This window comes from Saccostrea echinata, unplaced genomic scaffold, assembly GCF_033153115.1.
Source record: "Saccostrea echinata isolate AGI-Se365-2 ecotype Australia unplaced genomic scaffold, CSIRO_AGI_Sech_v1 ptg000009l, whole genome shotgun sequence".
Taxonomy (NCBI): domain Eukaryota; kingdom Metazoa; phylum Mollusca; class Bivalvia; order Ostreida; family Ostreidae; genus Saccostrea; species Saccostrea echinata.
In genome coordinates, this window is record NW_026889758.1 from 36,152,501 (window position 1) to 36,174,861 (window position 22,361).

The following is a 22,361-nucleotide window of genomic DNA, read 5'->3' on the forward strand; positions in this document are numbered from 1 at the left end:
CACAGGTACTTGGGTCTTGGTTTATAAATATGTATGTACCTTATTGGTATGTAAAAAAGTAAAGTAATTTTTTTTACATATCAATAAGGTACATACATATTTATAAACCAAGACCCAAGTAACTTTGACCCCCCCCCCCCCGGTAAAAACAGTAAAATGTGCATATTCGCTGCTTTATCCTTGACGGAAATGAAATAAGAGCATCTGAAGTACAATATCCATAAAATAGTATAACAGGTTTCACAATAAAAGTCACTTAATGAAATTGTCACTTTTCAAGTTTTTACAAAAGGGGTGGGGGGGGGGGGTGGAGACGTAAATTGTACATCTACTTCATGAGGGATTTTGAACAAAGTATTTCTTCCTGTTATAAGCTTGTGGGCTGTCAGTAGAAACTACAATATATTTTCTGTCGGTAGTGGTATAAATTCAATTCCCCGCGCTTGCGCGGGATTTCATCTAGTCATTCATTCTCTATAAATAGATAAAACCCGGACATTTTGAATTTCCTGAAGACAAAATCAAAACAATAATACCTAAAGACGTTACTCAATCATGAATAATTTGGAAAGAACGTTTGACTTGAAGACTTAAAATTCTTATCCGATTTGATTTTTTTTTTTTGCGATGTATCTACATTTTGATCTTGGAAAAGAGAAATTAAAATTTTTTGTTCACTTACGTGATTTTATGGTTGAGGGTCTTAATATAACGAAGCTCTCACCAGGAAATGGATTATCAAACTGATTTCTAGGTGTTTCTGGTTTCACAGTTCGGTATTTAGATTCTGGAGTGACATCTTTTGTGGTAGCAATGGGCGATAGAGTGGACGGTACTGGGGGTCTGTATTCTAAAGAAAAGGCCAAAATTTCAATAAAATTTCAGGAAGGAAAAAAATACAGAAAATATAAATTACAATAGTATAGTTTTAAAAAACTCATAATTAATTCATGTGCCTCTAGAAAAACATAATAAAACTTAGTGTTCATAAACTAAATATTTTAAATATCAATAAGTTACTATATATCAATATAAACAGGAAAAAACTCTTCTTTAAAATGACTGAACTGTAAATCTCTAATGAATTGAAATAGTTTATTAAAAAAAAACCTTTCATCAAACCTTCGATTCAGTGATAAAAATCAATAGCAGTACACTTACCATAGAGAAAAGTATAATCGCTGTCCTCTCCGAGCCAATTCTTGGCGTGACATTCATACCTCCCCAGATCCTCCTCCTGGATATGAAATATAGTCAGGCTGAGGGTGATAGTCTCAGGGTCATCATTGTAGGTGTTCAGTTCGTACTTGCCAGAGATATGGAGGTCTCTTCCGTCCTTCCTCCACTCACAGATTCGGATGGGAGAGGCACAACAGCTGCACTGTAACACAGTCTCTGTTCTCAGGGTGATGCCCAGCCTCGGAACCAGGACACTCACCTCGGGGGCAACTTAAGTAATAAAAAGGAGGAGTCAAGTGATTTGTGTTAACATTCTTGATATCATAGGTTTGATTTGAATTATCAAATTATCCTTCCAAAGCCCAAATTTTTTTTTGCCTTCAAGAGATTTAAAAATTAAAAAAATAAATGTGTTAATAAGATATTTATGAAGCTTTTATTTTGTCGGTTTTTCACTCATGTCTATCTTTTGGATCATATTTACTCAGTACTAACATTCTACTTCCACAGTGAAAACACGACTAGCTTCCATAGGTAATCCGTTTTTTGCTCTACATTCATATTCACCAGCACAATGTCGTGTGATATTTCGTATAACAAGAGTGTCCCCTGGCAGGTTAGTCACTGAAACAATATAGAACAAACAATCAGGAACATATTTGTTATTTTACTTTATAATACATTTACCTGTATTGATTTTTCATTATATTGAAGTTGCCTGTTTAGAATTACTTCAGTTTCTATTTCCTGGACTTGTATCCCGATTTATATTCCTGTTTATTACCTTTCAGGAAAAAATAAAACAAGAAAAGTAACGACATGTTGCACCACAACTGAAGAAATCGAACCAATGCTTTTACATATAGTGCACGTACTACGTTTTTAAAGATGCTAGAAGTCTTGTCTCAATCATTTCATTTTCCAATATTCCTTTTACAGGACAGAAATGTGTACATACAACGCTTAGATCAATTCAATAAAAAGAATTTCATGAGGGAGTTGCCAATTGAGATTCTAAATGGTTCTTTTTGAAAAGACATATTTATTTCTCTGAGAAGAACATTTTTATATCGCGAGTCATCTTGCTCGATGGTATACGCTATCCCCTATAACAGTATGATAACTGATATTTTTTGTCTGAGAATTACTTATATGTATAATTTGAGTAAAGATTGTCAATACAAATGGAGAATTATGAAAACAATTAAGTAAATGATGTTTTATGGCAGATAGCTTTTAGAAGGTATATGTTTTGTTCAGTGAGAAAACTATACACCGATTAAATGTGATTGCAGTGAAGATGATAATGTCTGACTCGGTCTCTGTCATTGAAGGATGGCTATCGAAGATCAGAACTTGTTATAATATCCCTTATGTATCCAGATCTGGTGAAAATAAGTGATTACGTACGGTCTCCAACATAATTTGGCCATTATTGTATATGGTGACATTTAACAAAATAAATGAGTCCAGGCAAGAATTAAAACAAATATTATAGGAACACAAATATATATGTCCTTGGTCATAAAACACAATAAGGTACAAGGTTAGAAAAGGGTTTTTTTTTCTGTTTTGAGATGACAGAAAATACAGTAAAGTTAAAAATCATTTACCAGTAATCTTGCATGTTTCAAAATTGGGTTTTTTTTAAAGGAGCCAAATGTTATTTATTTAGGTGATTACTAACTCGTTCAGTTTTTAATTTCTAAAATTTTCGAAGAGTTTACCTGGAAAGGGTGAAAATAACGAATAGTGATCAATCTCATAAATCTTGTAAACAATAAGAAACGTGAACAGGGCAAAAACACGGACCTGGGTGAATTAAAAAAAAATGACCACCAAACTGAATTTTTTTGGCAAAATTCAACTACTTGTAACATATTTTTCACTTATATCATCATATTGCAAATGCATTCTAGTTTAAAATCCTGAAGTGGCAATAGAATAGACAATTGAATTAAAAAGTTTCAGAATTTTTATTAGAAAAATTTCTTTTGAAAAAAGAAAATATCATTACACCTTAAAAGACTTTCTAAAATACATAATCACAACAAATTATAGTTTTTTATGCTTCAAAATGGTAAAAGGGGTATAAATGATTAAATCTAGACCTTGAATGAGTATCTTCTCTTGTACATGTGACAAGAAATTGGCTTTTTGATTGTTATTTTACATTATTTTTTCAATTCTGGTTTGAAAAGTTTTAATATGAAAAAAATATGAAGCAATAAAATTCCCCAAAATTCACTTTTTTGTCCGTTCAAGTCAATTCTTTAAATCAAAGCCAAAAAAGAATTGTTTTATACGAGTTCTCTTACAAAAAATACTAGATTTTGAAGTGACCCTATGCTACATTATTGTGTTGCACTCCTGACATCTGATATGTACTTTATTTAACATTGTTTTAAAAATTATAACACACAATAACCCATTCTTACTTTGTAAATCAATTTGTCATGTTGATATTTTTCATCGTTTACAGCAGGTTTTTCAAATTTTTAAGACCTTAAAACATGATTATTTGCAAAGTGTAATATATATAAAATGTATTTAAAATATATGTGAAATGATGAAAACTATTCCCTGAATTGACTGTAAAATTTCTGTAATTTGTTGATAGACATAGTGTTTTGAACATCAAATAGTATCAAGCATTTTTTTTCAACTTATTTTTTAGTAAAGATAGTTAAAAAGCATTCGTAATTATGAAGCAGTTTTGTTGCACTCCTGACTGCAGTAAAGTTTAAAATTAAAACGATAGAACACAAAAATTCATAAAGTATTGGCAACATCAAGTGGTAGTGAAATTGTGCAATACTTATAGTCCAATACTTCATAATTAAAACAGATGAAAGTATTTAAAATTCGCATTTTATCTGGAATTATACCCTATTTTATGCCCAAAAACTAGCTTAAATGTATATTTAGAAGATAAAATATATTTTAAAGCATATTTTCCTTTAGAAGACAAACACAGTAACCCACCAGAGAAATTCTACTCATCATTTTTTCTTTATTTTTATTCTTAGTGGATGATTTATAATTCTAACATATTTGTTGCACTCCTGACCAAAATCATTGGGGCCTTTAAAGTAGAATTGTGAATTGAAAATTACAAAAGAACTTGTTCTGTTGTTTCAGTGAAGTTGAGGAGGAATTACTTGAATTTTATGACAATGTTTTAGTGTGTTTATTTTTAACATTCATTAAAAAAATCACAAAAAGATAAAAACACATCTGAATTGATAAAATGGAAAAAAGGAAGGATTTTAATAATAAAACTGTCAATAATTTAGCATTAAATTATACAAAAAGATCATTATTAATTAATGAATACTTCTAAGCATGAATAGAAGTCTTTTCGTCACACAACTTGAATCTTTTAAAAAATGTGTTGCACTCCTGACCACAGAAATATGGATCTGAAGCACAGACAGATCCTGTAATTGATAAATCTATTTGGTAAAAATGTTCTTTGTGTCTTTATTTTCCAAAATAAAAATCAGAAAATCATATAATGATAATAGTTTTTTCATGCTTGGGAGTAAAACATCAAATGTTGCACTCCTGACATTTTGGGGTATGCACATATACTTGACTCTCATTAATGCTGCTTGTGATTTATATAACATTTTTAAGTTTTAAAATGTATATCAGTTATTATTTTACACTTCCAAAATTCTTTTTTGTCTTAATTTTCTATCAGAATTTTACAATTGATGTTTTTTTGGCAACACTACATTTTTTCTGTTGCACTCCTGACATGGTATAACATTTTTTTAAACATCAGCCATGACCACAACTTGATTAAACAAAAGTTATGACAGTCCACATTTAAAGCTCAATACTTTGAATATTATCAGGAAAGTCTTTAATTTCAACATGAAGCATTATTTTTTATTTCGCAGATCTCCAAAAAATATTGAAATTTCAAAGTGTCACAAAAAGGTGTTGCACTCCTGACAATTTTAGCATCATTTTTGGGCATAACTTTTTTGTTAATTGAGATATCAACGAGATATTTGGCAGGTATTTAGACACTATCTAAAGACATATGCTGAGACATAGAAATCTATTTTCATTGCCTGTATTTTTAGTGTGGGTTGATAAATATGCATTTGGTCATTTTTTTTTAATTCACCCACCTCTAGAAACACCAGAGGTGGGATCTTGTGGGAGGAATAAGCATCCCCTGTCGACCGTCACAACCGCCTCGAGTCCTCTGTTTTGATCAGATGATTGGATTAATCCGTAGTCATTACAATGATAATGGCCTAACTTGAATGAAACATTTCAGTCAAAATACAACCCAGGATCCATAGGTTGTATTTGCAACCAAGGTCATTATAACAACCATAGAATTTGCAAAATGCTGACTTTACACAAAATTGCAGAAATTCCTGTAATACCAACTTATTTCTGACTAGCCTGCCTCAATTAAAAAAAAATTGATCGTACTCGGAACATGCGTACCAAAGTGTTTGAAGACATAGACACCATATGCAGGTGAAAGTGTAATATCAATTAGTCAACAAAAATAGGGAGGTTGACGATGAAAAAGCTGGTCACACTGTTTGTCATATAGATTAGTTGTTAGTTTGCCGTTAATGTCTATAGTTAGAAAAAAACAAATATGAAACAAATGTTGCAGACTCTGTGGTGGCTTTTATTTCGAGTTCACTGGAATATGTCGTGTTGACATATACTACATGTAAACAAAAGTAGCTATTGTTAATTGATAAAAGTCGTCGATATATTTAAATGGCAAATTAAAGGCCAGAGCAAAAGTTTTCTTCTCATGTAGAAGTTTTTGAATACTTTTTGCTTAATAAGCATACAAGGTCGGCTGATAAAAGAGCTCAATTAGTCCCCTCAGCTTTTAAAGTATATACTATATATTCAACAGAGACCGAGCTAGTCTATCATCAAAATGAGAAAAATGGCCTTTACTTAAGACGAGGATCATGTGCATGTTTAACCATACAGCATATATTAGAAACACTATTAACCATTTCCAGAATATACTAGTATTCTTTAAAATATGGAGATGATAGCAGCTTTTAATATTAGCTCACCTGAGCTATCAGCTTAAGTGAGCTTTTCTGATTACCTGTCGTCCTTAGTTTATCTGAAAGTCTGTCTGTTCATCTGTACAATCACATTTTCTACTTCTTCTACAGAACAATTGGGTCAAATTCAACCAAGCTTGCCACAAAACATCTTTGAGGGAAGGAAATTCAAGTTGGCTCAAATGAAGGGCAACATCCTTTTTCAAGAGGAGATATTTAAGAAATAGTGAAAATTTGGTGGTCATTTAAAAATCCTTTCGAGAACCACTGGGTCAGGAAAAATGAACTTAAGTGAAAGTTTCCTGTCATAGTGTAAATTCAAGTTTGTTTAAATCAAGTCCCCTGGGGGTAGGATGGAGTCACAATCATAGGAGATCAAACTTTTTATATGTGATCTTAATCGATATGCAAATATTCCAAAGTTGTGCGGATTCAAGTTTTTTCCTCCTTCAAATTATGGATACTGGTGTTGCAGGGGGATAAAATGATTAAAATCGGATATCAAATTTTACTTAATGCATATAAAAAAATATTTTTTTTTTAAATCTCTTCTCCAGAACAGCAAGGCCATTAAATTCATATGTATATTGAAACACATATTGTATGGATTCAAATTCATTTTAATTATAAACCCATTTGGCTAAGATGGGACCACAATATGGGGTCAAAAGTTTTCATTGGGATAAAGTAGGAAATTTTGTTTAAAAAACCTTCTTCATATCAGCAAGACCAAGGTGACGCAGGTAGGCGTATTGGCCTATGGACCTCTTGTAGGTCTACCCACTCATCCAGATGTAAAACCATTATACTGGACCATAAATATGTAACTGTAGGAGAATTATATAATACCCTCGGCTTTGGTGTCTCAGGTTTAAGTTTTTTCGAAGATTTCATTTCAAGCACTTCTACACCCTATATTGATCAGAGATGAATGGACGATACTTGTAGTATGTTTTATTGTACCAGTCAGGTTTCAGATGCTGTATTTTCAACCAAAGAATGACCAGGTCAAAGTTTTTGGAGCAGGTCTCATTTCCAAGTAACTATAAATCTTATAGACCATTCTTGCAGCAATGATACATCAAAAGATGTTCTCTACCAGACTTGTTTCAGATGCTGGATATGAAATACATTTTCCGGATGAGTGACCAGGTTAATGTTTTTGGAGCAGGTTCATTCTAAAGTTAATACTATAATCCTATGTTGACCAAACTTAAAAGGATGATACATCTAAGGATGCCCACTACCAGACTTGCTTCAAATGCTGGATTTAACTTACATTCTTAGGATGAGTGACAATGGTTAAAATTTTTGTAGCAGGTCATCGTCGGAATCCACGTTGAATGTAGTGTAACGGAGAGAAAACCGTGGGTTCCGACGATGGAAACAGGTCCATTACCAAGAAACTTTTCGGCCTACCTGAACCAAACTTGTAGTGGATAGTGCATCAAGGGATGCACGCTACAAGAATTGCTGGGCTTGACCTACATTTTCCAGATATTAACCATGTTAAAGTTTTTAGGAGCAAGCTCAATCCAGATGAGTGACCATGTTTAAGTTTTTGGAGCAAGCTTAATCTAGTGCAACTGCAAGCCCAACCTGGGCCACACTTGTATGGAATTGTACACTATCGGACATGATTAAGATGTTTGATTTGACCTACATTTTCTGGATGAGTGACCATCTTAAAGTTTTTGGAGAATGGTCTTTTCACTCCAAGCCCTATCTGCACTAAAAGTGCATGGATGTTGCATCTTGGGATGCACACTACCAGACATGCTTTAAATGCTAGATTTAACCTAAATTTTCTGGATCAGTGACGAACTTAAAGGTTGTGGAGCAGTAACTATAAGGCCTACCTGAACCAAGCAAATGGATGATGCATCAAGGGATGCACAGATTTGCTTTGTATGCTTGATCTGACCCTCGTTTTCTGAATGAGTGACCAATTTCAAGTTTTTATAACAATTCCATTCCTAAGTTAATGCAAGCCCTACCTGGATCAAAATTACAAAAATATCGTATCTAGGTATGTACACAACTAGAATATTAGTTTAGTGTGGAACTTTGCCTTACGTAAAGATAACATTCGTTTACGTGAGCTCTATAAACCATTACTTTTCCCACACCCTTCCCTCGCCAAAGACTCGATGAAGGAAAAAAACTCTTTGTATAAAAAAATATATCAAATTAAATGGTTCATCTAATTCTATTTTATCAAAATATTTTTTATCATTATAAAATGAAGAAAACAGATTTTTTAATGAATTTTACCATATTTCTTGGTAAACTGTGGACTTGTATTGTGGCCAGTATTTGATATTGAATTAAACATGCGCTGGACAAACTTTAATCAGATTATCTAAAATGGTGATGATTTTATCAAAGCTCAGCGTGAAGTTGCAAACTTAAAAATCTTTCTAAAATTTTTATTCGTTCGATCTCAAAGCTGTCAGGATTTATTTGTTTATTTACAAATAACTGAACTATTTCCTTTTTATCTTTGTTACTGTTACCATTTATTTTTCTGCCACGGTACCAGTGGATCCTAGGTTGAGGGTACCCTGTAGCATTACAGACAAGCTTAACTGTTTCGCCCTCTCTTACATGCATCAAGGACCTCGAAGAAGCTTCCTCAATTATTTTTGGCGGTACTACAATAGCCAAAAAATCTATGATTGATATTGCATTCCAAAAAGTGATTTATAGATATCAGTATCCCCGAACCCCCCCCCCCCCCCCCATATTTTTGGAGTATGTTTGCTTAAAATTTGAGTTACTGTCTATAAATTATATATTCTTTCTTCGTATTACTTACCATTGACATATAAATAGATGTATTTTATAGTCGGAGTAGGGGCTGTGTTGACAATGCAGCTATAATTGCCTCTGTCTTTGAATGTAACATTGCGTATCAGGATATTCCAGTCCGCTGTTACTTGTCTCTCTATGCTAATTCTGGTATCATCTGTGACCTTTGTGACGTCTTTACTGATCACAGTCCCCCTTGGACTCATCCAAACAACCTAAATTAAAGAAATCAACATACTGATAACATTTTCACGCATAAAATTTAGAGACATTTAACAATATTTCAAGCTTTCAGTACTTTTTTTTAGTGAATTGAAGAGCTATTTCCTTTTATATAGCTTTTAATGAATACCTGATAATAACAATTGTTTTCTATTTTTAATTTTATTTGAGAGAATTTCCACAGTTCAGAAATTTTTTTTTCTCCTGTAATAGTTACGTATGGAGCTAAAATGTCATTTTTTCATGTAAATTGAGTTATTACATTTATACATTTACATTACATGTACTAGTATATAAAGTACTTTAATATTTTAAAATTGATCTTTATAGTTTATTTTTGTTACAGGTATTGAAATTCATCGCACAATTCGATAACTGATGAGAACATTATGTTTGACAAAATTTATGAGATTGTAGTCTTGAACAGAGAGAGAGAGAAAAAATACAAAACGCATGCGTAAAAGGACTATCGCCTCATTTGATTATAAACCAATTTTAGTACATAAATCATTAACAGCCCTAAATCGCCCTCATTAGTTTAATGTTGCTGAAGCATTGGTATTTTTCCTTAAAATTCTTTCCAATAATCTGAGTTGCTTGTTTTTTTTTTTTGTGTGTGTGTGGTTTCTTTAGATGTATCTTCAGTGATCCCCTAATTCGGCAGAACATTTCGATTTCCCTAACACTTTTCTTCACAAATATCAACTGAAAAAAAAAACTGTCGACGTTTCAATAAAATCATTAATCATCCTTTCTTCTCTCAGAGTACAGATTTCTTTGCGATATTGTTGAAGCCTTTACTTTAACACAGTGACCAAGAAAGGGCAACAATTAGATTTCAAAGAAGTATTTTCCAGCTTTCCAATAATAAAGTGTACGTACTTATGAAATGTTAGGAGGCATTGTCTGAAGTCGCCACTGTAATCGATATACCGGTATATCTTCGTACTTGATTTGAATATTAAGCCTCAGAATAAGTAATTTCCAAAATAACCATAAAACGGAAATGTGTCTTATTCGCGTTGGTGTTATTAGTCTTAATAAACAGTCCAATTATATATTTCTTTATGAAAGAGGAAAGGCTGCAAATTTATTCGTTGAGTGCTTCATTTATTTAAGTTTTTAAGTACATTGCCCTAATGTATAAAATACGGTTATTTTTTCATGAATAACATCAATCGTACAGTAGCTTCTTTATGAAGAAATCACCAAGGGACCTAGACAAGGAAATTCGAATAAAGCCTACAAGACTGATTTTACAGGATTGAATCTGTTTCTTTCTGCAGTCATTTGATATAAACAATTCCTTCATAATCTATAGAAATATACTTTTATTGTGACTGCCTTCATAGTAATGAGTGCAGATTTCAAATTTAAGAATTCGGATAGACAATTTTTACACACCACACTGCATCTGGGCCTTAGTTGAAATAAGAAAAAAAAACATAATTTGAAAACGTCTTTGCAAGTGAATTTACTGTGAATTAAATAGGTATTACCAAAGCTCACCGTGTAGTTCTGAAGATTGTGTACTCTACATCTGAGTTCAATATTTCTACCAGCAATGGCGGTGACATCCGAAGTGTTTTCAAATGTTGGTTGCGTGTACACCGACACGTCCTGTAACGCAAACAGGACTACTGAAAGAAAGAGATGAACAGTTTATAAAGAAAATATCTATATTCCTGTGAAAGTTTTAGATAGACATGTAAACATTTTTATATAGTTTAACTGAGAAAATGAACCACAGAGCTAGTCTAACAGATATAACTGTTGAAATTACAAAGTATTTACAATATATAAAATGTTGCGATGTACATGTGAACCATCAAAATAGCACTTTATATAAGAAATGTAAAGCATTTCTACTTATGTTTACTTTAAAACAAACAGTTTAAAAAAAAAACTGTGTTAAATACATGTATGTGTCTCATGCATATTCAGCATACATTTAACACATGTTTGATATCGGTACAACATAGGTTTCAATATGTTTGAAATACATGTATATGGTAAGCATACTCTAAAAGTTCATATGTTAAACATATGTTGAACGTAAATTAAAACATATAAGTCGGTCAATTTGTACGGTGAATATATGTTCCAATTGTACTTATATACAACATCAATCATAGAATAAAATGAGATACAAACAAATATGAAACCACATATCACACTAATATATTAAGTTTTGTTCTCCTTTTTGTGTGTTTTCATCCCACTGACCTTTTAAATTTTTTTCTTTGGGAATCATTTTATATTGGTCAATGTTTTCCAGCTTTTCGCAGATATTAAAAAGGTCTTGATTCAAAGAGAAATCGAGATATTAAGACATATAAGCAGCTGATAAGTGCCTTGTTTTCCTTTATTTTTGAAGTTTAGTCAAGAAGTAATTTATAGGACTTGATCAATGGGCTTTTGTTAAAAGCTATAATTTGTCAAAGAAAGAACGCTTTGATCATGAAAATCTTAGTGCAGCAATAACTCTGATTGTCCCATTATAAAATTGATCATTAGAGAAGATGCTTTCGCCAGTCGTGGCAAAGCATAAAATTGAGGGAGTACCATACAATTTGCACGAAAGCTTGGATATTAACAAAATTACATATTTCACTGGAACCTGTAACGTAAAGCGTTCATTTTATTACAAGGGTCCTTAGCGAATTTCTGATAATATTAAAAGCACGAAGACTCTTTTTTATTCGAATAAAGGAATCAGCTGCTACTAGACAGCCTTTTTTTATACTTTGCTTCCCATACAAATATGACAGAAACGCTGTCCACCTTTTTACACGAGATTGAAAGACACGCTATCGTCAGATTTGTTGTAGTCTTCAATTATCGAATCTTAAAGAGGTTTCAGAGGGTTAGAGGATAACAGAAAAACGAATAGAGGAAAAATATCAAAACTAAGAATACATCAAATAAAACGAAAGATTTACAAGGACTAAAACTTCTATAATCTGTACTCGAGAAACAATTCTAAAGAAGGAAAATCAATGTACTTTACAGAATATTCCCCGTCCTTGTATCGAGAAATAAGCTCTTAATTGAGGGGAAATTTATGAAGTATTTGATTTGTCGACAAATTACCAGACTATGGCACTTCATAACTAAATAAATATTTTGGCGGTCTATTTATTGTGAAATATTTCTCATAAAACACGTGTTATTGACTCTCCTTTCAATGTAGAAGGCTTTCATTTATTTTAATTTGTTAACACGTATAGGTCTTCTACATCAGTATGTGTTTGATTTAAAATGAGAAAATTTGATGTGCAGTTTGTGAAATCATGAAGAGTGATTTTAGTTTAAAATGTTTCTTTTCTCAGAAAACATCCAGCAAACGTCGATAGCAAAATCTCGGCTGTGTTGTCGATAGTGATGCACTGCAAATTTTATTTTCATTGTATAAAAAAAAATTCCTAAAGAATAAATTTGACATATGACTGGACAAATGTTAGGCTATTAAAATATAAAAATGTAACTGCATATAAACAAAAGACTACCGCAAGATATTTGGTAGAACGGCTAAGAAAATTGTTTCGTTCAGTTTAATTAATGCAATGAGATGATACAGTAACTATATTTTGTTTAAGATGTCTCTACTACATGTAATTTATCATTCATATCATTTTTTGCTCAAGATGTATTCAATAATTTACCATTAATACGACTTTTTACCACTACTGAAGTATCGCAACACCAGTGCATGTTTATTACATTGGTAAGAGGCCTACTGACCGAAGAAATATTCCGGAATTTTAGAAATTGATCGCTTTTGACTTCTACTTCTTGCACGTGTCGAGAGCATTCACACTTCGTCATCATTCAGGGCACAAGGGAGGAGTATTTAGTAGGTGAAATTTAATACAACTCTTGTTCATACGGCAGGGAAGATATTATGAAGAAAGCTTTTATTTGTAGTTTTTCTGTTAAATGAATGATGATAGAGATCGAGTTTTACGACCACCTTGGGAATTTATTTTCTAGAATTCGCAGTATTGTCATTGCAAATTCGTTCGGGGTACGCTGCTGCGATTGAGTTAAGCTTGATAGTTTTAGAAGAAAACATCAAATGTCAATACTTATAAACTAGGAGAAGACAGCGATAACTAATGTGAATTATAAAATTCAATGGCATACCGAAGGCATTCATCTAGAATTTGGTCATTTTGTTTCTTTTCTTCCTACGACAGTTAAATATGGATCAATGTTCAATGATCTAAATTAGTACACTCAATTATTCTCTCAAGTACTGACAGGTTTTAAGCTCACCTCAACGAAGTTGGGGGGGGGGGGGGGGGGCTTATGTGATACCCTCGGCGTCGGCGTCCCAGTTTTTGGAGCAGTTTTCATTTTAAGTACTTCTATGCCCTACATTAATCAAGGATGCATGGAAGATGCTTGTGTGTTTCATTGTACCGGTCAAGGTTTATGATGCTGCAATTTCAGCTAAAGAATGACCAGGATAATGTTTTTTGAGCAGGTTAAAGTTTTTGGAGCAGATCTCATTTCAAAGTAACTGTAAGCCCTATATTGACCAAACTTGCACGGATGATACATCTACATGCACACTACCAGGCTTGCTTCCAATGCTGGATCTGACCTACATTTTCCGGATGAGTTACCAGGTTAAAGTTTTTGTAGCATGTCTTATTTCCAAGTAACTATAAGCCCTATATTGACCAAACTTGCATGGATGGTACATCTAAGGATGGAACTACTGGACTTGCTTCGGATGCTGGATCTGACTTACATTTTCCAGATGAGTGACCAGGTTAATGTTTTTGGAGCAGGTCTCATTTCCAAGTAACTATGAGCCCTCTGTTGACCAGCCTTGCACGGATGGTACATCTAAGGATGCATACTTCTGGACTTGCATCGGATGCTGGTTCTGACCTACATTATCATGCAGAGTTACCAGGTTAAATTTTTTGGAAAAGATCTCATTTTCAAGTAACTATAAGCCCTATTTGACCAAACTTGCATTGATGATACATCTAAGGAAGCACACTACCAGACTTGCTTCGGATGCTTGATCAGACCTACATTTTTGCAGATGAGTGATCAGGTTTAAGTTTTTACGGCAGATCTCATTTTTAAGTAACTATAAGCCATATGTTGGCCAAGCTTGCATGGAGGGTACACTTAAGGATGGAACTACTGGAGTTGCTTTGGATGCTGGATCTGACCTAAATTTTCCAGATGAGTGACCAGCATAAAGTTTTTGGAGCAGATCTTATTTCCAAGTAACTACAAGTCCTATGTTGACCAAACTTGCATGGATGATAAATCGAAGGATGCGCACTACGGGACTTGCTTCGGATGCTGGATCTGACCTTCATTTTCCGGATGAGTGACCACGTTAAAGTTTTTGGAGCAGGTCCATTACCAAGAAACTATAAGGCTATCTGAACCAAACTTGCATGGATGATGTATCACGGGATGAACACTCTTATATTTGCTTCAGATGCTGGATATGACTTACACTGTCTGGATGAGTGACTAGTTTAAAGTTTTTAGGTAAGCCCATTCCTAATTAACGACAAGCCCTGTCAGACCAAAACTGCATAAATGTTGCATCTAGGGATGCACACTACTAGATTATTGTTTAGTGGGGGACTTTGCCTTACTTAAAGACCAAATTCGTTGAAGTGAGCTCTGTAATCTCTGATTACCTATGTTTTGAAAGAGAGTTAATATTATACAATAATACAATAACAAAACGGAAGAGATCGTTATTACAATTAATTTTAAAGGATATTTATGGCAGCCTCAACTGAACAAAAAGTGATGCATGTGTTCCTATACTCATATAATTGTTTTTGCTTTTAGAATTCGCGAACAAGTGAATTAAAAAAATATACACATTTCATGAAAAAGGTAAATATAACAAACAGTGGTTAATCTCATTAGTTCTCTAGACAACAGGAAATGTGAAGCAAAACAAGAAAATACATGTACATATTTAGATAAAAAGATTGTGTTGAAGAATATTAGCTTGCTTTTAAAAACTTATTTTGAATCCTTATACAAAAAAATTTGATTCATATTTGATAACCTTGTGATTTATAATTGACAATCTTGTGGTTGTATGCAAAAAGCCATATTCAAAAAAGTTGGCTATATGCAAAAACTTGATTCGTATTGGGTTTTATAATTATATGTGAAATCAATAGATTACAGTACAAAATTCACAAGATTATCTTGCATGAATCAAAGGTTTTTGCATAAAATCTAATTAAAAAGGTAAGATGTTTTCGAATATGAATCAACATTTTCGCATATAAATCACACTTTATTGCATATCAGTCTCAAATTTATCGAAATGAATATAAATTTCTCGATTATAAACAACCATATTTCGCATATACATATTGTAAATCGAAATTTTACGAATATGAATAACAACTGAAAATTTTCCCTATGTAAACAATAGCAGATATCTCCCGAACTGACCCCAATGGCGTCACTTCAATGCTTCAAGTTTCCTTTTCATATATAATATGTCAATACATGTATATACACAAAAAGTCAGTACAGTATTTCACAAGGTGAGAGTCAGGTGACCTTGACCTCAACTTTGCTATATCTTTAAAAATCCAAGGACTTAAAATAAATTTCTAAAACGTATTTGTTTTAACTTGGTTACAGCAACAAACTTTGTCCATCCCCCCCCCCTTTTTTTTGGCAGAAACCACTTTGACGTGATGGAAGAAAAGAATTCTTTAAAGTTTCAAAAAGATTGGATAGGCAGTAACTGAGAATTATGAAACTGAAAATTTTGCATATTTGGGCTGGGGCCATTTGGAAATTTTAAAATGTGGAAAGCACAACCACAGTTGGTGATTATAATTTCTGTGAGATTTTATGAAGATTGTCCCGGCCATCTGCGAGAACATTATAGGTAGTTTGTCGCCCGAATTCGCTCGGGTCGACATAAATAAATGTATTAATTATCTACTATTAATTACTCAATTTAGAGTATGAATATCAAGTGTACGAATACGAAGATTGGGAGACATTATGTTTCTGTCCATTCTGTCCTTCTGTCTGTTCAAACTTAAATATTTAGCTGTATAACTTTTGAACCGTGGTATGAATTTAAGTCCGCAAATTTGACACTCATATTGAACTATTTTTACCCTTTCAAATGTAAGTTCAGATCAAAGACCCTGTTCGTGGTTAAAATAACACAAGTAGAGCTTTTTCAAAAAGCTTACCGTCTTTAGCAACAACCTTAAACAGTAAACTGACCTAAACCTATCAGGCCGTATAATTCTTGAAAATTTCTTGGCTCTGTATTTCTTCATTAGTTTTTTTCTGACATAAGCTCTACCAAGTGAAACGTTAACAGATGCTCGGCTGTCTCCGTAAACTTGGACTCTGCTGCTGAGATCATTCGGCAAACCTCGGCTGATTCCGTCACCTTTGTGATATGTAGATGAGGTACGAATCGGCCTAGGTGTTGCCGAGTGCTGCCGAGATTAGGAAGACAGTGCAGAAGAGAGGGAAAAAGAATACATACAAGTTGTAAAGCTTGCATGCAATAAAGATCAATTCTGTTAACAATGAAAATATAGAAACGTTTTTTGGTAATTGCTATAAAAAAAACTATCATGTTAAATCGAATTAAATAGTTCCAATTTCCACTGTTCTTTTTGTCATATTTTTTTACGATTGAAAATCTTGAAAAATTGTTAAGTCATACGAAAATTAGATCATCAGAAAATTATCTCCCTTGCCTTGAACAGCATTTCAGCCAATGAAATAATGGCAAATTTTCTCATCATGCAATTTCTGCCAATCACAAAAGGGAGGAAAGGCATAGTCCGAAGACTGTTAAATACTTCAACTCTGTATACCGTCTTCCAAGGAAGACGGTAATAAATATCTATCCGATTGGGATCGTGATTGTTTATCAAAATGACAAGCAATAAGTGTCTACATGTTTACGCATTGTATAAGGCATTTGATAGTAGAAAACTTTGTTGTTATACAATTGTATTTTGCCAATTTACTATATGACTTTTGGTTAGGATTTATATTTGATTTTGTAAAACTACTTTGGCCGAAGTATAGTCAGTTGGCTATTGTTGCTTAGATCAGCGATATGGCATCTGATCCTCTCTTATGTAATGTAATAGGTTGCGTTTTTTTTGTTTTTGTTTTTTTTTTGTTTTGTTTGTTTTTTTTTTTTTACGAAAGATTATCTCATTTTTTTCATCTATTTTACGTTAACTCAAATTTATTTAGAAATTATAGCAATGCATACCAGTTATGTAAACATATATTTGAGTAGGAAAGATAAAGAGTTGGACTGAGGGACATTCTACCTGTCTTCTCCTCGTTCTCGATGAAGGAAAATCAATTCATTAGTTTTTCGAAAAAATATAACAAAATAATGCCGTCTATTACTAAAATCTAAGTCCAGAATTTTTGTTTTTTCATATTTTTTTTCAAAGTGCTTTAAGTGTCTCCTGACCATGGTAAAAATTGTGGATGTACACTCTCCACGCACTTTGAATAAAAAATTCAAAGTGCGTTGATTTTGTCCCAAATTTAACACACTTTGAATTTTTTTTCAAAGTGCGTTAATTTTGTCCCAATTTTAACGCACTTTGAAAAAAAATTTCAAAGTGCGTAATTTTTTCAAAGTGAAATCATTGAAACCAGCTGGTGTTTACGTCTATAATTCCGTTATATGGCTGCAATAGCAAAGTCACTGTATTGAAATCATCTGTCATTTTGCTGTACATACAGTTTTATAGACACTTCAGCAAAAATTAAGATTGAATTGAATATTCATAGAAAAACAATTATGAAAAATATTGATTTTATGTTTTTTTTTCAACATTTTATTGAACTTATTAGAAAATTTAAATATTCTTCTAGATAAATAATAAATCAAATTTCGATAACTTAATTCAACCAGTTAATCGGCAAAATATATTTTCATTTATAAGCATTGGTGTGTCTGTCTGCAATAAAAATTCATCATCGAAGTTTAAAATGAATTTGCATAAAATTATGTTTTATTTATTAGTCGGTAATAACTTGTGACAGAATGGATACGAGTACCTTTTGTTTAATCGTATTGAACTGCTTCAACAAGATCCAATACTGCTAGTAGTTGGTAACTTTTAGTAATCTAGGATTTTTTTTTTATAATTAATCGAGAAAGACGCAGGTCGTTAAAAAAAGTTTTTACGTGCTGTATGTCAAATTGATCTCGGCACTGAAGCTTTAAAGGTGCAAATTGGCTCTTCCTTGTTTACACGTTTTCTTCAGACTTTGTATATTTCATTTTGTAAGTGTTACCCGCTAACTTAAAGATTTCCTTTGATTTACGTAAACTTGCTATAAATCTATGAGTGTCCATTGACATTCACTCCCCATAACTATAGACTATTGAAGAAAAGCAGATTGCCACCATTATCTGCTCAAATGGCGAGAAATGAAATAACAGGCCCATGATCTAACAGACCGTTCCTTAGACAAGCACTGATTAAAAGATATTCTGTCAATCACATATCGATTCCCCCTTTTCTTATGAGTCTACCTCGGTATTGTCCTACAGCTCTGCATACTTCGACGTCTTTCTTCGTTTCATTGTCTGGTTTTACTCATTTAATTGAAGCAACAAAATATAATGGGTTTTGTTTTTACAACTGCTCACAATGCATTGCTATGTATAAATTCGGTTGGTTATGGAAACCACAAAATTTATTTGATTGCGATAAATAAAAAGGGCCATTCAACTTGATTAAGATAAATCATCGAGCACATTTTGGCGATAACCTATAAAATCTCAAGTGTGCTTTAGTAATCTACGGAAGTGAGTTATTCATAAACATTTTTACTCCACACATATAGGATACATTAAACTATATCAGACTTTATTCACCACATTTAAGTTTGTTAAAACTTACAAAACAGACCAGTACGTATGTAAACAGTGTATACCATTAAAAAGCAAAAATTTCTGTTAAAACACGCCATTTAATTAATAACATTGTGATGTTATTTCATGAGTTTTGCCAATTGAAAAATAATTCATTGTATTAAGTAAAGGATGCTTTGGGAAAGGGGAGTCAACAATTGTTATCTTTAAAGAAGGAAGTTCTATTTGGAATTCAAAAATTACAAAAAAAAGATTTTTTTCTGTTGATAAAGAAAAGAAACAATATTAATTTAGCTGAAATGACATGACATAAACTCAAAACAGACGAACTGTTCATATCTTTTTTTTTTTAAGGAATTTGACGTTGATCCACCTTGATCTGAGATCAAATGAAATAAGTTTAGGATTTAGTTTTAAAAAATCTTCATTCTTGAAAAAAAGTAGTCTATTTTAAAAGCTAACCAAATAAAATTATTGTTGTTTAATTTGTTACATAAGAAAAAATATATTTTTTTTTCACCATGAAGTAGATGCTCAATGTATTATAATATGAAGCTGAATCATTCCTTTATCTTTTGTGACAAAATATCAGTAGGAACTAATTTTCCAAAAATACAAAAAGAAAAAAAAAATGAATTAGAATTCCTACCAAAAAGATGAGACGTTTTTAGCACTCTCAAAATCTGTTTTTTGAAATTTATCTTTGTACACAATGCCGTCAAGTATTTTGGAGAAATCTGGGGGTTTTTTTCGGGGGGGGGGGGGTAGTTGATATCTCATACAATTTCAGTACAGTAGAAACATACAACACCTATAATTTCAGTCCTTAAACATGTTTATATATACTTTAAAAGTGTTGTTAGTAACCTCTAAAAAGAATGCGGTTTCTCCTCAGTCAGCTTTGAAGTTTAATTAATACTAGAATATTGACTATAATTGTTTGTTCCAGAATGTCATCGATCCCGATTTTTGTATCAAAGTTGGAGAATTCGCAACAGAATTCAGATATTCTGGGAGGATGGTGAATTCCGAGGAATTTCTCAATTGAGAAAATTTTATAAAACTTGCCACCTCCTGGGAAAAGGACTCGATATTAATTGTGAAAGAAGAAAATAGAATACTCCCACACTATTATAGTATAATTTGGTAATTAAAGACGCAACTTATTGATTACTCTAATACACAAAAAATCATTAGAACATTTATTATTTCTTAGATTAAATCGCAGCATTTCTATTATCAGCAGATTTCGCAAGACATAAGTATACCGATGTTCACACTTTTTTTTAATTTGCAATACAGATCATTTTTTTTAAAGTGGACCTGGCTGACTCTGCAGACATGTGCTTTTTACTACCCCCACCCCCCTTTCTATAAGTCAGTCAAACAAAACCAATTTATTTCATGTTTTCTTTCTCAGTTAGATAGATTGTCTTTAACTAATTAAGACATTTTTGTGTTTAGTCTGAAACTGATTCGACAAAAGGACAAACGACAACACTTTGAAGACGGAAATAAAATATTGGATCCAGTGATCGAAGAGAATTTGCGAATCTATTTCGAGATGCTGGAATTTTCTTACCTTTCAAGAGAGACTCTAACAGCCAGATGATCCGAGATAACTTCAACTCTATCTGGATTTTCATCTTATGGTAATTAAAATAAATAAGTTACATCCAAGAATTGCTAATTAACGCTGATAAGTTCTTTAATAAAAGCTAACATTTCGCCGTAGAAGACAGGGGATGCCATCCTCAAAACATCTGTTGCTTATTTAATGTAATTACGATGTTGAATGAAAGCAAGCTGTGAACACAAGATTTAAAATCCATTAGAACTTTTTTTTCAAATCAAAGAATGGCATTTATGCACAAAACGTAAAAAAGATGCCGAGACACTGACCAGTGGTAATTTTCTCCATTAGCTATATTTGTGTGTTAAATTAACGGACTATTTCTTCCTCTCATATAGTCCTTAACTTCTGTCACAGTGCGACTGTTAGTTCTTCAAGACTTGAGACAGAGAAAAATCTTTTTTCAATATTAATAACTTATCTCCATAGTTAAATACGGAGAGATTCTTTGATTGACGGTATGAGTCTCAGAACGTGACTTTTCCTTAGATGTCAGGTGAAATCGTTTTTCCCATTGTTAATGAACCCAGTTATAATGATTTTCTTTCACCATGTCGGAGATAGCATCCAGTTGTTGGTTCAGATTTCCGTCCGCCGTGTCCCCCCGATTCAGCCGGCCCCAGGTAATACGTCTGATTATCTCACTCGCTAATTACCGAAGCAAGATGCACGAGTCATGTAACACTGCCTCCTTAGTTCCGAATCGATTTAACTTTTGTAAAAAGTGTCGTAAATTATTAAATTCCGCCCATTCATGTAGAAAATGAAGTTTTGTGCGAGATGAATTATGAAGAGGTAAGTTTAGTATTTTTTGCTCCAGTAAAATTTTACAATACGCCTGTTTTTCCAGTCAAATGATATGAAATGAGCTACCAGCAATAGCAGATCTTTACCAATATCCTGTTGAGTGGAGGATGAACGAGTCGAATTTCTATTCTGTTTTTTTCTATTCATTTGGTATGAAACTTCTGACAAAATACAGGCATTAAATTAAATAAACAATACAAACCCAAGTGGAAGCCACAAACACACTGGCCTGCTGTGGAGTGGACATAGAGGTGAGGAAGGCGGTTTGTTAATTCGACTTTATTGAGAGGGAAACACACATTAATTCTAATGAAATATTTGATTAAGATATATATTGTAAAATCAATCCCGACTCTTATTAATATTTCAGGATTGAACAATAGAGAGGTGTATATTGTTACACGGATGGATATTTCTCTATCTGTGTGTATATTATATAGATTTGCATGTAAGAGCCGATTTATGAAAAGTTCCTCTACAGCAGTCTGAAGCTACCAATAAAAAGGCGGTCCGAACAATAGTAAAATTCAATAAAATCACAGGTTTTAGTCGTGTCCAATTTGTCAGCGATCTGCAGTAATTATGAGTCGCCGTTGAAAATGGCGAAAGGGTCCTAATTGATAATCAAATCTTCTGGTATGACAAGTACGCAACCGTAATATTGATTCATTCGTCTCTCTCTCTCTCTCTCTCTATCTTTCTCTCTAAAATACTTTAATAGAATTCCCCCTTC

At 32.8% G+C, this 22,361-nt stretch overlaps 1 protein-coding gene across 1 annotated transcript in view; it reads right to left on the minus strand.

Moving 5' to 3' along the window:
- LOC133182308 (protein amalgam-like) overlaps positions 1–21,713 on the minus strand; it is a 27,329-nt gene extending 5,616 nt beyond the window's left edge. The window contains exons 1-7 of the mRNA XM_061317097.1: positions 20,771–21,713; positions 10,791–10,921; positions 9,067–9,274; positions 8,765–8,902; positions 1,675–1,803; positions 1,162–1,449; positions 683–850 (exon numbers count right to left, since the gene is read on the minus strand). Coding sequence (XP_061173081.1) covers positions 683–850; positions 1,162–1,449; positions 1,675–1,803; positions 8,765–8,902; positions 9,067–9,274; positions 10,791–10,921; positions 20,771–20,834 — 1,126 coding nt within the window. The 5' untranslated portion in view covers positions 20,835–21,713. The remainder of the gene's footprint in view (positions 1–682; positions 851–1,161; positions 1,450–1,674; positions 1,804–8,764; positions 8,903–9,066; positions 9,275–10,790; positions 10,922–20,770) is intronic.
- Between the last annotated feature and the right edge of the window lie 648 nt (positions 21,714–22,361).